A 15,666-nucleotide genomic window follows, 5' to 3' on the forward strand; every position below is an offset into this window, starting at 1 on the left:
TGCTAATATTGATTTGTTCAGAAATTTTTTTTTGCTTAACATATTTTTAATGTCTTGTCCATTTAAAAAAAAATAAAGTTAACTCTATCTATTAAATAAAACTGCAAAAAACGCACATGTTGACAAAATATTTCTTTTGTATTGCATTTTTATTTGTAAAAAGTGAATAATTATGTAACTTTTTAAATCTCTTTAACAAATTTCACTCAAAAATAATTAGAAAATAAATAACTACAAATCATGTTTTCTATCTCTTACGTAGATTTTAGCAAGATTTTGGAAGAAAATAGAAAATATATACACTTCAATTTTATTAAATTTGGCTTGTAGAAATTGATTTCAAAAGTTATCACAAAATTCACTAGTCAAGTTTATCCATTCGCAGATTGCACTTGAATCTGTAATATCATTACCTAAGAATTGTTATATGTTTAACTAACTAGTCACTTATAATTATTTCATTCTGTTTTCATCTGAGAAATTAGATCTCTACATTAGGCGTGGATGATTCTTCTGCTTTTGATTCTAGAGAGAATGGTGGTATTCTACAATCAAATGTGTGTCCATCTTCTCTTTCCATCCTAAATGTTCCCCTAAAGAATTGTTAAATAAATAATCAAGAAGCAACCCATATTGATAAAAATTAATTAATCAGTGCTTACCACATGTGACCACTAGGAGCTTGCAAACTCACATGACTACTATATTGAAAAGCGGGTGAAGTTTTTGATAGCACAGGTTCTTGACCCACTACACCTCTTCCTCTGACAGTTTCTAACGTACCTGATAGACTAAATATTCTCCAGTGCCTTTCACGCAATTGCACACTCAAATCACCTAAGTTTTCTAATCGGATACAATAGCGCCACTGAATGCAAGAAATAAGTAAAAATTCAGATTTATCAACTGCACATCTATTCTATATATAATAAAATAAAAATTTAGCATTACATTGACTTACCCAGTATACAGAAGCGGCCTGGCTCTCCCTGCAACCCATATAAAATGGTATAACAGTAATTCGAACATCTTCAGTCGTTTCTTTATGTACGTCCGACAACTCGAGCCATGGATGATTCTTCTTTTGCCATGCCCGAAGAGTTTCTTGTGCTACAAAGCATGGTTCTTTGCCCGGATGATAATTTAGAAATTTATCAAACAATTCGTGTTGCAATGCCGCTTTTTCGTTTGTAGTATATGGTAATACATCTTCATGAGCGACGTAATCTAACCCAGGAATAGCATATAAGCTGCGGCTACTCTCATGATTACCCAGAAAAGTTACTGCTTCTGTTTGGGCACGCTAGATAATATGCAGAAATATAATCAATGATTTGCGCATGTGGAAATCAGTCACAATTTTTTAAATTTTACTTACTATGTAAGGACAATCACGTTGATCAATTAAAACTTGATAAAATGCATGTGTTCTGCCTTTAACTTCCTTATCATCAACATTGCTCGAATTGTTATCCTTCCTGTACAAATAAATGTACAAATTATACATATATATACATTTATATATATATATATATATATATATATATATATATAAAGCACTTAAAGAGATATTTAGGCATGTAATTATAAATACTAACACATACTCGTCCTTTTTATTGGATATATCTCTGTCATATACTCTTGCCAGCCACGGAAATAAAATCACACCTCGATAACCAAAGACCCTGTGCAAAATCAATTGACCTGACTCGTACTTTCCCTGTAACTTTGGTGTTTCCAATTTACCGACTTCTGCCAATCTACAAAAATAATGAATTATATATATTAAGCGTACATAATTAAACATTCTTTAATACTCTTTTTTTTCATTTATAATTTATAATCAACACTATAAACAAAGAGATATTTCACATTTTACAAAAATTATTTGAATTAATGGATCTAGAATAGTAAAAAAGTTTCCATCTTTTCTTATAGTCTTACATATAAATATAAATGAATAAATGGAAATCAGTTTATAATAGTAGACGAAGTAGACAAAGATGAAATCTTTGAAATCAAAGTTTTATTTACGGTAAGGCAGAATTAATCGAAATGCTTAATACAAGGTAAAAATAAGAAATTGCGTCCATCACGTTTCGGTACCTGATGTATCGCGCGTGTTGCGAGCATGTTGCAGGCACCTTCAGGAGCGACTTTGTCAGATTTCGCATAAGTTCCATACTTGCGCCGGAAATTAATGCCGATCGAAGAGATTTACGTGGTTGAATAGAAAATTGCGAACATCTGTCGCTGCCGTGTTGACATCTCTACTGATTTGTTCCGAGCATGTCGGAACACCGAAGGTTATACCGCTGTTTATATATATCACCTGACATAACATATATGTATACACTAGGTAGGGGAAAAATCGATTGTGATGAAAAAAGAGTTATATCGAAGAGCCATTATTAGGCCGATATTACATTTGTCGTGCGACAAACTTTTTAAGCTCATTGATTGGCTACAAAATAGAGACTTGAGAAATTTTCTATACTGCAGCCAATCAATGCGCTTAAAAAGTTTGTCGCACGACAAATGTAATATCGGCCTTATTATGCGACGCATTTTGAATTCAATCAATTGGAATTTGTCGGATTAATTAATTTAAAAAAAATACGTATAAAACGTGTAATTCAAGAAATATGATTTAAGAATTCTTAATATAAGTAAATTAACTCTGTGGAAAAAGACATCTCATTGGCTACTTCCAATTAAACAACAATTGCAACTTGCGAATTAATGAAAACGACCCGTAAAGAAGCCTCGACTTCGAGATAAATCGCGTACGGAGCGGCAGCAACTTCACGCTGTACGTCGCCGGGCGTCGACCAATAGGATTCGAGGAGCCAGGCTGGGACGGGGTCGCGTTCGAAGATCCACCTGTCGGGGGAGAAGCGGCGACCAATCGGGACGCGGCAACTTTCGCCTCCCTCGTCCCGATTGGCCGATCGTGCGCTCACCTCACGCTCCGAGGAGTAATAAATTTTCGAACTCAACTCTTTGGTGATGTAGCGACGCATCGCATCGTAAATCGGCCAACTTCACGACGAGCGACTCGCGTCCTTTGACACGCTTAACCGCGTATTAAGACCGCGACTCCGCCACCGTTTCACCGCTGACACTTTTCGCCGTTCTGATCATGCCAAGTGTTTCGAGGAAGTCGCGGAAATTATGTTGCCGGCGATATACGTGCACTTAGTGAATTAAGGGGGTCGAGAACTGGCGACACGTTCGCCCGCGGACAGTGAACTCTCCGAAAGAAGCGGTCTACTGTCTTGTGCAGCGGGTCCCCCCTCGTCGGATATATTTGCTTTATTGATATTTTCAGTGTCACAGGCCTATGCATAGCTCCAGGTAATGTTTCACCGTATTCACGATATCGCTCGTCCTCTTTTCCGCCGCGACCTTTTCCTCCCTTTCCGAGCCCCTCGCGAATTTCATTACGCCAGAATCTTGTTTACGTCGTGGCTTGTATACGTGCACGGCGAATGCACATAACCTCGAAACCAATCGGATAACTTTTCAGTTGAAAGTGCTCTATGTATATACGAAAAAAAAAGTTAAAAAGATTCTAATAATAATCGGTACGCCTAATTAATGTATTTATATGAAATTGAGATTTAATATATTTTCTTCGGTAATACACTTTTGTTCGCCTGTATTCAGAAAATAAACTCTTTCCTCGATATGTTTTATTGATACATTAAAGAATGTATCGTAAAAAGGTCTGCAAAGATTGACAGAGTTGTAGTATTTAAATCATTATCACATTGATACTCTTGTTCTAAAATATATGGAAATGCACAATTCGTTCTTTTGCTCTAATCCCTTGTATATATTTAAAATATATCACACAAATATAGCTTATGGTAACATATTTACTGTTATAGTACACAAATGTTTTTAGATATGTTATGTCGTAATACGACATGTATAGAAAGTTTAAATGTAAAACTTTTGGCAACCTCATATAAATGCAAATTTCACTTGTTTTTTCTTCAAATATTATTCATTTGTATTTTCTGAAACCTGATCTGCAAAGGAAATAAAATCATTAAAAATATTATAATCATGTTTTTCCTATATTTTAAATCTTTTAAACTTAAGCTACATATTGTATGAAATGTTGGATAAATAAGTGACATTTTATTACAGAATTTGGACCGTGTTTTAGAATACATTAAAAGTAAAGTGCTTGTTACATTCGGTTGGTTTATCAAGTAACCATCATGTCAGAAATAGTATACCCAGCAGGGTGCAGATCGGTTAGCGAAGATTTAGGCCCAGATGAATTAATCAGGAGACTTAAGGTACAATTGCGCAGCATATCTCATGCTACTATGATAAATATGTATAATTAATATAATTAATAATTATAAAATTATATATATATATATATAACATATATATATAACATTAAAATGTAAACTATATAGACATTAGCGCATACACTACAAGCTATGGGACAAGATGAAGGAATGTACCAACAATATATTCCACTTGCGCTACATTTGGCAGAAGAGCACTTTTTAATGCATCAGAGTAAAGATGTGCAACTACTAATTGCTTGCTGCATTGCAGATGTTTTAAGAGTTTACGCACCAGAAGCTCCTTATAAAGATGCTGAACAGGTAAAAATATGAATTATAATTAATAACAATATATATATCGAATAATTTTTATATTTATATAAATTAAATTTAAATTTAAATTAATTGTATAGAACAGTATAACATTGCTGTTTTTAATGTGATTTTTTTAGGTTAAGACAATATTCCTATTTCTTATCAAACAACTGGCAGGTTTAAAAGATCCTAAAGATCCTGCCTTTAAGAGGTACTTTTATCTGCTTGAGAATTTGGCTTATGTTAAATCATTTAATATGTGCTTTGAGTTAGAGGATTGCCAAGAGATTTTTTGTGCATTATTTTCTCTCGTGTTCAAAATTGTAAAGTGAGTATATCTGGAAATGAAAAAAAAAGAGAACAACTGTTAAAATTTCTGCAATATAATGTGATCAATCTCTGGTTTTAGTGATGAACATTCTGGTAAAGTTAAAAGCTTTATGCTAGATGTTCTCTGTCCACTGATTACCGAATCGGATATTGTCAGCAATGAGCTTCTAGATATTATACTCATGAATATTGTAGAGCCAAACAAAACGCAGAAAAAGAATGCATATTTGCTTGCTAAAGAGTTGGTGATCAAATGCAGCGATACATTAGAACCGTACATTCAAGCAGTGAGTAGTGAGAACATAAAATATTTCTGTCAATAAACATATGTATGCATTCCTGGAACATATAATATGCTAAACACACATATTGTACACTTTTTACAGTTCTTCAATCATGTCTTGATACTGGGCAAGGAGGAAAAAAGTTTGCAGATTTGCAAGAAGGTCTATGATCTGATTTATGAGTTGAATCACATATGTCCGAGTGTCTTGCTGTCCGTCCTTCCGCAATTGGAATGCAAATTAAAATCCTCCTCTGAGACTGAAAGATTGGGTGCTGTGGCATTGCTAGCGAGAATGTTTTCCGAAAAGGGTTCGCAATTGGCTGTACAGCATACACAGTTATGGAGAGCATTTCTAGGACGATTTAACGATATTAGCGTATCCATTCGTATTAAATGTGTGCAGTATTCGATGCATTTTTTGCTAAATCATCCTGAATTGAGGAAGGATATCACAGATACTTTGAAATTAAGGCAACACGACGCCGATGAGAGTGTCCGTTACGAAGTCGTAATGGCTATTGTAACAACTGCCAGACGAGACTTTGAAGTTGTGTCAGATAGTGAGGATTTACTTGAATTTGTCAAAGAAAGAACATTGGACAAAAAGGTAAAATATTAAGTCTATAAAGTTGTCTACAAAGTTTAAACACTATAACTTTTGGCTTATTAATGATTACATTTTCAGTTTAAAATACGAAAAGAGGCGATGTCTGGCTTGGCTATGATATACAAGAAACATCTGAATGATTCGGATGTGCCACAGGCAACAAAAAAAGCAGTTATTTGGATAAAAGATAAAATTTTGCATGGTTATTATATGGCAGGCATGGAAGACAGATTGTTAGTGGAGAGATTGCTAAATACATGCTTAGTACCTTATCAGCTACCAGCTGAGGAAAGAATGAAGAAATTGTATCATCTCTTAGGTACAATTGATGATCATGCTTCCAAAGCTTTTGTGGAACTTCAGAAGCATCAGCTTGCGTATGTATTATACATTAATTGTTTCAGTTTATATATGACCATAAAATTTTTTCATTTTGATACAAATTTATTATGTATATACTCAGTGTGCGAAGAGCAGTAGTCGAATGGATAGACATCGTGAAGAAAACAGATGCTAAAAGCGAATTAGTGACGAAGATTCATCAGATATCGCGTTTTTTGCCAGACCCTATGAAAGTGCAAGAGTTTCTTCAAAAGTTTAGCAATCATATGAAGAAAGAACCTAGATTATTGCAGGAAATGGAGACAATTGTACAACCGAATGTCTCGTGCAAAGAATGTGCTGATACAATAACTAAAGTCCTCAAAAAATTAGGACAACCTGTTATGACTAATCTATATTACAACACAATTAAGATGTTACTCGAAAGAGTAAGCTCTGTTATGATTGATGAAGAGGCGATTAGGGTAAGCATTTTATTTTTGAAAGTCTATTTTATATATATATATTATTTATGAAGGAACACATTCAACATATATATTCATACACACACACATACACGAATAAACAAATAAATATATATATATATATATATATATATGCATAAATTTTTTAGGTTTTGATCGGATACGTCTTAGATTGTTTGAAGGGAGGAAACGTGATAGAAGAGGTTGGCCTTAACCCAAATAATGCTGGGGAGAAAGGGTTAAGATTATTAGTGGTAAGTTGACAATTTTATATTCTTAAATATAAATGTTTATAAATAAAGTAATTTTAAAACACATTTTTAATAAATTAAAATTATAATGTAATTTGAGGCCTACATTATTCGTAATTTTTTAGATGCTATCGTTTGTATTCGGTCCGCATTTTCTGCATAACGATATCTTGATGCAACTGGTCAATCTACTTGAATTAGAGGACGAGATGGTAGCACCATTAGTTCTCTCCATCTTCACGTTTTTGGGAAAGTATAAACCTCTGTGCGATGTAGCACCGGATATCATGAATCTTATGGTGCCAATATGCAAAAACTTCGCCGAGACGGGAACACCAAAGCAGGCAAAGCAGGCCGTGAGATGTTTATTCGTTAATATGACCAACATTCACGACACTATCTTCCCCGAAATCATCGAGAGAATTAAGAACACGCTAACACCAACATCGGAATATTATCGAACGTCTATAGTTACGTTAGGTCACATAGCATATAATTTGCCAGACAAATATCAAATACAAATAAAAAATATGGTTTCCAGAAAAGTAAGTGAAAACAAAGTTGTAACATTTACGAGTTTCTGGGCGATTTACACTATTATTATACATGAGATATAATCTTCACTTCTGCAGATAGTTAAAGAATTACTAGTGAAGGAAAGCAGCGAGCAAACCTCCGAGACTATTGAGGGAGATTGGTGCAGGGAAGATCAATTACCCGAAGAGACGCGATGCAGATTGGAAGGCTTGAAGTGCATGGCGCGTTGGCTGTTAGGATTGAAGAGCGACGTGTTATCGGCGCAAAAGACATTCAGAATGCTGAATGCCTTCATGGTGAATAAAGGAGATCTGCTGTCGCAGGGACGACTAAGTAAAGCTGAAATGAGTTGGTTACGATTGCAAGCGGGTTGTTCAATGTTGAAAATATGCGAGCAGAAAGGCGTCGGAGATCAATTTACTGCCGAACAATTCTACAATCTTTCACAACTTATGGTGGTGCGTTTGATACAAACTCATCTTTTTTTACGTTTAATATAATAAAAAAAATTAATTATAATTAATCAAATTTATTTACTCTATATAGGATGAAGTTCCTCAAGTCAGAGAAGCTTTCGGTGGTAAATTGCACAAAGGTCTTGGAAGAGGAATTCCAAACAAATGTTTGCCACTGGATTTCATGGGATATTACGCTCTAGCTGGCCAAGAACAAGACAAAAGATTAAAGTGTGTGCTGAAGACATATATGCAAACAGATATAAATAAAAGGAGGGATTACGTGAAGACACTTTCATTGGGTACCATCGAGCGAGCTATGGGTAAGAGATTAAATAGTAAAGGATAGTCGGAAAATTATTTAAAAATTAATAAATTATTTAGTATTGCTTTTACTATTTCATTACTCTAAAAATTCTTGTTATTTCAAAATTTCACAGGTCAATTGCCCCATATTTTGCCGGATTACATGCTAGTTTTCGCAGTACCTATTCTTGCGCATGATCCCGAATTCACGAGCCACATAATGGTCAGCCAGTTAAAAGTTATTCAACAGTGTCTCTGGTTCATTTTGGAACCCCTCATTATAAAGAACGAATATTATTGTTACGGATTTTACAAAAATCTCGTGGAACGTATGAAGAGTCATAAGGACGCGCTCAAACCTGAATGCAACGAAATGAACTATGTAATTATCATAAATTAGATTTGACCCTCTTCTTTAATAAAATAGTTTATCGATAAACTTTTTATTTTTGTACACATACATAGAAATTATGGGCCGTTTGTGACTTGGCGATGAATGTAATATACACAAAGACTACCAATTTCGACATGAAGGAGTTTCCAAGCGAGACACGAATACCCACGATGTACTTCAAACGAGTGGACGACATGGTAGCCAATACTAAGAATTATTTACCCGCGGAATTGCAAGTGAATATGACGAATCCAAAAGGAAAGGGATCATTCCACAATACACATTCAGTCAATGAGAAATCACAACGCAGAACCAAGTCCAAACAACAGAAGGAAGTAGGCATTGGACCTAATGAAACAGATGCCAGAGTAAGATGATTTTTAGAATAATTCTATCGTAGAGAGAATATCTAGTTTCCTCAAAATTTAATTCGTAGTTAAATATAAATCATATTATTTCTGTCAATTATGTGACTAGATGGTAGATTAAAAAATTAATTGAAATACTATATATTTAATTGTTCGTATATGTATAATTTTAATACTTTCAAGCTGCAAATTGGAGAAATGGAATGTATTGATGCACAGGTAACTTGGATGTAATGGTAGAATAATGTATAATCCTGTAAAAACCTTTTCCTTTATCCTATTTAGATGTGAATATGTTCGATTGTTTAAGTAAAACTATTTGCAGCCTGCTGAAGCATCTGAAACCAGAATTCAATTACCTGGCTTAGAAGAGGAGGTAATTGATTTGTTTTAAAGCAAATATTAATATAATGTTAATATAAATGTTAATATACTAATGTTAATATAAAATGCGAATATTAATATAAAAATATTAACAAAATATCTTTTCTAATCTTATTTTTCATTTATTTTTAGATTGAGGAACCACCGGCAAAGAGGGCATTAAGGGAGTCAGATAAAGTAAATAAATAATTCAGTGATTGGACTATACCCGGGGAACATTGGGATGGGGAAAGACTTAAAGAATATGTGAGGATAAAAAAAAATTAAAGGATCTAAAAAATACTTTATAAATTAGAAAACAGAATATTTTGGTTATGTATAACGATTAATAAACCTAAGTCGTTCGTGTATCTTTAGAGTATAAGATATTAAGATTATGACACAATTAATGTCAGACTTATAATGCAGAAAATTCTTTGGACTTATAACTTGTGAGTAAAGAAAAAAATGGAACGAAAATGTTATCAATTTCTCACAGGTAAACATGAGTTCGTGAATTTGTTTTGCGTTATTGACAAATACTGAATTTGAATATATTTGAATTTCTCGTTAATTTTCGAACTACAGGAATATGTTTCATAATTTATGATAAACAATTTTTTTAGATAGTCATATAGTTTTTTCGTTAAAAAAAAAAGATTTTGCTTCATTAACAGAAAGAAAATCCTTTTTTTATATATATATATATATATATATATATATATAAGCAAGTTTTATTTTTAAGTTCTTTTCGACATAGCAGTGCGCTCAAGTTTTGATGAAAAATCATTCGTTTTAATTCTCTTTAACTCACTCTCTTTATTCTTGTTCCATTCATTTTTAGTTTTTGCTCTCGGTCTTAACAAGCTGCTAAAAAAAATATGGGAGTTTCTGGAAAAGTAAAGAGTCCACTACTTCATTAACAGAAAAGGATTGATTCCAAGTAATCTCTCTTTTTTTATTAACGAGAAAAAAAAAATATATATATATATAAATTGAAAATTTTTTGTAAATTATACAACAATATATTTCTTGAATTGAGATGTACTCTTTCTTTCGCATTTGATCGTTATTGCATTCATTTTTACATTAGATTCTTTATTTCTTTCTACTTTACAAACATCTACTTACGACACTGTTTTGCTTGAGAAATAGTATTCAGTTTAAACATCAAATACATATAAATAATATTGTCAACATTATTAATAAATAAATGAAGCACATACAACAAATCCATTTTCTGCAAAAGAAATATATCCAGATATATCAAATATATCGTCACTTTATAAACAGCAAAAGAAAATATTATAGTTTTGTTGCGTAAACAATATATATTAAATAAGAAGTTGTGTGTTTATTAGCTTTGTGATCCAAAGTTGTTGGTTTTTAACAATACAAATTATCGCCATATTTTAGTCGCGATTATTATTATAATAATTATTATTTATTATAATAAAGATTATTATTATAATAAAGATTATTATTATAATAAAGATTATTATTATAATAAAGATTATTATTATAATTACTATGATAATACACATTAAGTATGATCTCTATGTGTAATAATAAAAAATGAATATTGCGAGAACTTGTGCGAAAACCTTCAACTTTTGTATTTATAAATAAACATAAAATTAAAATTATACCGATTGAAAAAGATCATTGTGTAATACCTTAATTTATATTAATGTACATGCAATGACATATGTATAAAAAGAATATAATTGTTTCGATTTTATTTATTAAATATGCTAAATATTCGAGAAAAAATTGAATATAAATTTCAAGCATGAAATTTAAATCAAGTGGGCCTAGGTTTTGAGAAAACTTGTTTTCAGATTATATTAGAATTATAAAATATAAGCATTCAACTACATTAGATCTAAAGAATGAAAATTGCGGATGAATTCAATGAATGATGATGAATGATTGATCACATCACATTAATTATAGAATTAAAACGTATATTTATTACCTTTTCATAGAAATTACAGTACAATGCAATGTTTAACCAGTGCATAATCTCTTTCAAATTTAAGAAAATATATATTTATATAATTTTATTTTTACTTACATTGTCGTTAATATATATTTTTTTCATATTTTTTTCACTAAATATATACTTCTCAGATATTTTTATCTATTATATTGACTCTATTGAAATGCTATCTTTGCAAGTACACAATTATTTTCCTGCATAGTACTGCAATTTTTTCAAACAGGTCATAAACTACGAAAAGTATATATAATCTGATTAAACAATCAATTAATCAGTGCTATTCATCTGTCAATCTGTGAGACGTATGGCGTATTGTATAATCATTCTATAATAAAACAAGTCAAATAATATGCAATGTATTTAATTATACATTATGTTACAGTTGTAACATTAACTTTTCTTAAAAAATTTTTTTTGGCCTTTTCTTGCTACATTTTTTTGTGGCCTTTTAAAGGTATTTTGTTTTTTCTTAACATTTGCCCTAAAATAATAAAGATTAATATATTATATATATATAAAATATCTTCAGATTTTGATAACAGATATACTTACTCATATCGCATTCTTTTAACACCTTTTTTACTCGTGTCTGTTAGATCAGTGGCAAACGATGATCTTGATCGTTTCAATGATCCTGAAATAATAATTTAGTTAGAAGAGAGCAATTCTTTCGTGATATTATAAAATAATATAAAATCTCATACCTTTTTTAGTAAAGTCACGATTGTGTTCATCCATAACTACTCTGATTTTCTTGTGTTTGTTGCTCTTTTTGGCTAATCGCGCTTGATAGGCAGCTATCTTTTCTAATTCTCTCTTAGCTCTATCTTCGGCTGTATCCATTTTAGGTTCATTTTGCGCTTTTTTCTTTTTTTCTTCCACTATATTGGAAGATTCCTTTTCACGCTTTTTATCTTTGCCAACTTGTTTTTTACTTAATCTAAAATTATCTGAAAGTATACAAAAAATTAATAGTTTATATGATTGATACACTACTACCAATAGAATATAAAATATATTAAAATACGTTAACTCTCTTTTGTTACCTTTTTCTTTTTTTCTTTCTTTTTTAGATTGGAACCAACTTCTCTGATCTTTGGCATCGTCAGCTTTAAGTAACCTCTCAACACGATTAGCTTGGTTCTCTACTTTAGCTAATTCTTTCTCGCTCTTTTCTTCTTGTAAAATTCTTTCCACATCTGTTTCTAGCGATTGTAATTTCTTGTTGTATTTTTCTATTATGTCAGATGGTATTATTCTGTTCTTGACTGGATTTTTCGCTTGCTTAATAATTTCTTTCACTAAAAAACGTTCCTGTTCACCAGCTAACGATACAGAAACACCTCCACGACCTGCTCTTGCAGTTCTTCCAACTCTGTGTATATAATGTTGTAGAGTAGCAGGCATCACAAAATTAATCACAGTTTTTACACCACTTATATCCAAACCTCTTGCAGCAACATCAGTTGCTAATAAAATATCAATTTCTTCCTCTTTAAATTTTTGGAGATTCTCCAGTCGCTGCGGTTGTGTGAGATTACCGTGAAGTTCTCCAACCTGTTTAAATTAAGATAAGAAAAAAGAAAAATAACATATAAGAAAAAAATAATGTTATATAAAAATAATTACTAATTTCACTAATATTAAATGATTTATTTACTTTCACTCCTAATAATCCCAATAAAATATGCAATCTGTGGGCTTGTTTTTTCGTTTGTACAAAAATCATGGTATGATTATGAAAAGTTCGACAAACTAATGCTGCTAAGATTGCTTCACGATCTCCTTCTCTTTCCTTACGGATGCTAAAATCACATTTGTTGAAAGTAAGAAACAAGAAAGTGATACTAAAAAATATTCAAAATAATATGTTAGAAGGAATTTACTTACCGAATAAATTCTTGACGTAAATTAAAGGCTACATCTTGATTGCTGTCCACAAATATTTTAATAGGTTTATCAAGAGATACTGCTGCTAAATCTTTAACTTCTTCTGTCATGGTAGCAGAAAAGAGAATGGTCTGTCTGGTTCTTGCACATTGCTTTACAATGTATTTCATTTGTTCAGCAAAATATTCATCTAACATTCTTAAATTAAGAAAATATGTATATATGATTAAATGTATAAATTATTTTTTGTTACATATACAATATATAATATTATGTATGTATATATGAGAAAATATTCTTTTATATTATTTTACCTATCAGCTTCATCTAGAATTAATACTTCAATACTGTTTAATGAAAAAGTAGGTGCATTTTTTAAGTGATCAATTAATCTTCCAGGGGTTGCTATTACAATATCTGGATTTTTTCTCAATACACTTTCCTGCATTATAAAAATATGATAACTTTATTAGTGCTATCTTATCTGATTGGGGATTATTTATATTAAAAAAGTTTACAAAACAGACAAATTTACCTGTACTTTCACATCCAATCCACCTACAGATAAACCAACTTCTACTGTTGTAAATTGAGTTAACTGTTTTGTCACTTGATAAACTTGTACTCCCAGCTCTCTGGTGGGTACGAGTACAAGAACACGTGAAATGGCAGGGCCATCCAGTGGCCTGTATAATAATCTTTCCAAAGTGGGGAGCATATAAGCTGCAGTCTTGCCAGTACCTGTTGCTGCACAACCACAAATGTCACGGCCCATTAAAGCTACAGGAATGGTAGCAGCTTGTATGGGAGTTGGTTGTACAAACTTCATTGTTGTTATAGCCTACAAGTTTGCAAAAATCAATTAATAGCTTTTATATTAAGTTTTTTAAAATCAAGTTTACTGTTTTATTATATATTTAACATATTATTTTGTGTATATATTATTTTAGTAATTTCTTTAATAATTAATTATATATTATTATTTTATTACATTATGTAATAATTAATTATTGCATATATACCTTTAACAAAGGCCTCGACAAATTCATTTGATAAAATGTAGAATATGCTTGAGAATCTGTATATTCCTCAAAATCAAGTGCTTTTTCATCATTTTCTTTGACAGGTTTTTTTATTTTCCCTTTCTTTTCCTTAGTCTTAACAGTATCTACAACAAATCAATAAATAAGATATATATATATATGTATAATTTTATAGATATATATATAAATATTGTAATAAACATAATTATTTTGTTGTGCAAATATAAGTAACATCTATGAAAATCATAATTTCTACAAATTTATTTTATCATGTAAATAAAATTAAATATATGTACCTTTTTTGAGTTCATCTTCAGATAGGGAAATGGTCTCATCATCCTGATCTGTTTCTGATTCAACTTTAATAAAATCATCCTCTGTCCCAGCCTAACAAATATAACAAATTCCTTCTAATAAATTTCATACAAAATTATAATAATAAATATATTTGATACAATTTGTTGCACATATTTTAATTTGCAAATAATATAGATGACAATATCACATACCTGTCTACTATGTTCCTTTCGAATCTCCTTTATTTTATCATCTAATTTCGTTTTTGGTTTACGTGTGATGTATTTGCTCACATCGTTCCAAGGATCGTAATTGTATTCAGCTGCACTGCTTATAAATTTGAAGCTACTGTCAAAGTCTTTACTCCCTTTCTTTCTTTGCTTACTTGGCTGAAACTAATAAAAAAAAAAAATCTAAAAAATATTCTTTATTTAAACATAAAAACTAAATTCTATTATAGATTCGATATCCTCCGTTCAAAGAGAGTTAAAAAATCTAAGATAAAAAAGTATTCATAAAAATAATAATATGCGAAATGATACGTTTCAATGCACAGATACGTGTGCATCATTTTTTAATACAATTATTTCAATTTACATCGTCTTCTTCGTCTGAACTTTCCGAATAATTTGCAGGCTCAGGCTGTACAAAATCCATCTTGGAAAAACACGTGGTTGGAGGTTGGAAATATACTAACAAAAGGATCTCTTCACAAGTATCAATTTTAAGCTTCGTTTACATTAGGCAAATTGGCGGGAAACGTGTTCGCCTGCTTGTCAGTGCGTTCGAAAATCAGAACGAAAGGAGCAAAGGTTCCTTTGTTCTGATTGGTCAATTCAATTCTATCCCACGAGTAGGATTTTCGAACGCACCCTAATAAATAGCGAGATCTACGTATATACGCGGTATATTTTAATTGATTATAAAAATATTGCATTATTGATTATAAAAATATTGCATTATTGATTATAAAAATATTGCATTATTGATAATATACATAATGCATATTGTGATAGAGAAAACGTAATTTCAAAGTTTAAATTTTAAATATTTACTCACAACGAAGTTTAATTCATTTTTAGCAGAGAAAAAAAATTTGTTTA

At 31.2% G+C, this 15,666-nt stretch overlaps 3 protein-coding genes across 5 annotated transcripts; 1 reads left to right on the forward strand and 2 right to left on the reverse strand.

Moving 5' to 3' along the window:
- Positions 1 to 193: 193 nt before the first annotated feature.
- Poldip2 (DNA polymerase delta interacting protein 2) lies at positions 194 to 2,336 on the reverse strand. Of its 2 annotated transcripts, none has more exons than XM_083052548.1 (6): positions 2,107 to 2,336; positions 1,599 to 1,760; positions 1,379 to 1,478; positions 962 to 1,303; positions 663 to 868; positions 194 to 593 (listed from the first exon to the last, which is right to left on the reverse strand). In XM_083052548.1, exons 1-6 carry the CDS (start codon positions 2,181 to 2,183, stop codon positions 482 to 484), a joined length of 999 nt encoding a protein of 332 aa, XP_082908674.1. In that variant the 5' UTR covers positions 2,184 to 2,336; the 3' UTR covers positions 194 to 481. The 2 variants fall into 2 exon arrangements, with proteins under 2 accessions (XP_082908674.1, XP_082908675.1); XM_083052549.1 differs by having other exon boundaries at positions 195 to 593; positions 1,605 to 1,760; positions 2,107 to 2,335.
- Positions 2,337 to 3,027: 691 nt separating this feature from the next.
- On the forward strand, positions 3,028 to 10,372 carry Pds5 (cohesin associated factor B pds5). Of its 2 annotated transcripts, XM_083052709.1 has the most exons (17): positions 3,028 to 3,357; positions 4,159 to 4,313; positions 4,440 to 4,634; positions 4,766 to 4,956; positions 5,038 to 5,245; positions 5,345 to 5,851; positions 5,930 to 6,228; positions 6,315 to 6,657; positions 6,807 to 6,911; positions 7,034 to 7,453; positions 7,541 to 7,903; positions 7,992 to 8,223; positions 8,341 to 8,588; positions 8,672 to 8,968; positions 9,152 to 9,187; positions 9,294 to 9,344; positions 9,485 to 10,372. In XM_083052709.1, exons 2-17 carry the CDS (start codon positions 4,233 to 4,235, stop codon positions 9,539 to 9,541), a joined length of 3,633 nt encoding a protein of 1,210 aa, XP_082908835.1. In that variant the 5' UTR covers positions 3,028 to 3,357; positions 4,159 to 4,232; the 3' UTR covers positions 9,542 to 10,372. The 2 variants fall into 2 exon arrangements, with proteins under 2 accessions (XP_082908835.1, XP_082908836.1); XM_083052710.1 differs by lacking the exon at positions 9,152 to 9,187 and having other exon boundaries at positions 3,029 to 3,357.
- Positions 10,373 to 11,023: 651 nt separating this feature from the next.
- Rs1 (Dead-box helicase Rs1) lies at positions 11,024 to 15,261 on the reverse strand. The gene is made up of 12 exons (XM_083052711.1): positions 15,161 to 15,261; positions 14,776 to 14,958; positions 14,563 to 14,653; positions 14,246 to 14,391; positions 13,759 to 14,064; positions 13,538 to 13,665; positions 13,224 to 13,421; positions 12,994 to 13,138; positions 12,380 to 12,890; positions 12,038 to 12,283; positions 11,886 to 11,967; positions 11,024 to 11,814 (listed from the first exon to the last, which is right to left on the reverse strand). The coding sequence occupies exons 1-12, from the start codon at positions 15,218 to 15,220 to the stop codon at positions 11,724 to 11,726; spliced, it is 2,187 nt and encodes a 728-aa protein (XP_082908837.1). The 5' UTR covers positions 15,221 to 15,261; the 3' UTR covers positions 11,024 to 11,723.
- Between the last annotated feature and the right edge of the window lie 405 nt (positions 15,262 to 15,666).

This window comes from Prenolepis imparis, unplaced genomic scaffold, assembly GCF_030444845.1.
Source record: "Prenolepis imparis isolate NDT839.2.m4 unplaced genomic scaffold, iyPreImpa1.0 SCAF_13, whole genome shotgun sequence".
NCBI classification, from domain to species: Eukaryota; Metazoa; Arthropoda; class Insecta; order Hymenoptera; family Formicidae; genus Prenolepis; species Prenolepis imparis.

What these genes read in the sequence shown, in the direction of transcription:
- Pds5 (XM_083052709.1), top strand. Translation starts at nt 4,233, where the DNA reads ATGTCAGAAATAGTATACCCAGCAGGGTGCAGATCGGTTAGCGAAGAT. An exon ending in AAGGGTTAAGATTATTAGTG is followed by an intron (nt 6,912 to 7,033) that starts GTAAGTTGACAA and finishes GTAATTTTTTAG; the next exon opens with ATGCTATCGTTTGTATTCGG. An exon ending in TACCTGGCTTAGAAGAGGAG is followed by an intron (nt 9,345 to 9,484) that starts GTAATTGATTTG and finishes ATTTATTTTTAG; the next exon opens with ATTGAGGAACCACCGGCAAA.
- Poldip2 (XM_083052548.1), bottom strand. Translation starts at nt 2,183, where the DNA reads ATGGAACTTATGCGAAATCTGACAAAGTCGCTCCTGAAGGTGCCTGCA. An exon ending in AACGTGATTGTCCTTACATA is followed by an intron (nt 1,304 to 1,378) that starts GTAAGTAAAATT and finishes CATATTATCTAG; the next exon opens with CGTGCCCAAACAGAAGCAGT. An exon ending in GCTCCTAGTGGTCACATGTG is followed by an intron (nt 594 to 662) that starts GTAAGCACTGAT and finishes ACAATTCTTTAG; the next exon opens with GGGAACATTTAGGATGGAAA.
- Rs1 (XM_083052711.1), bottom strand. Translation starts at nt 15,220, where the DNA reads ATGGATTTTGTACAGCCTGAGCCTGCAAATTATTCGGAAAGTTCAGAC. An exon ending in GAAAGGAACATAGTAGACAG is followed by an intron (nt 14,654 to 14,775) that starts GTATGTGATATT and finishes TATATTTGTTAG; the next exon opens with GCTGGGACAGAGGATGATTT. An exon ending in TGTCGAGGCCTTTGTTAAAG is followed by an intron (nt 14,065 to 14,245) that starts GTATATATGCAA and finishes GCAAACTTGTAG; the next exon opens with GCTATAACAACAATGAAGTT.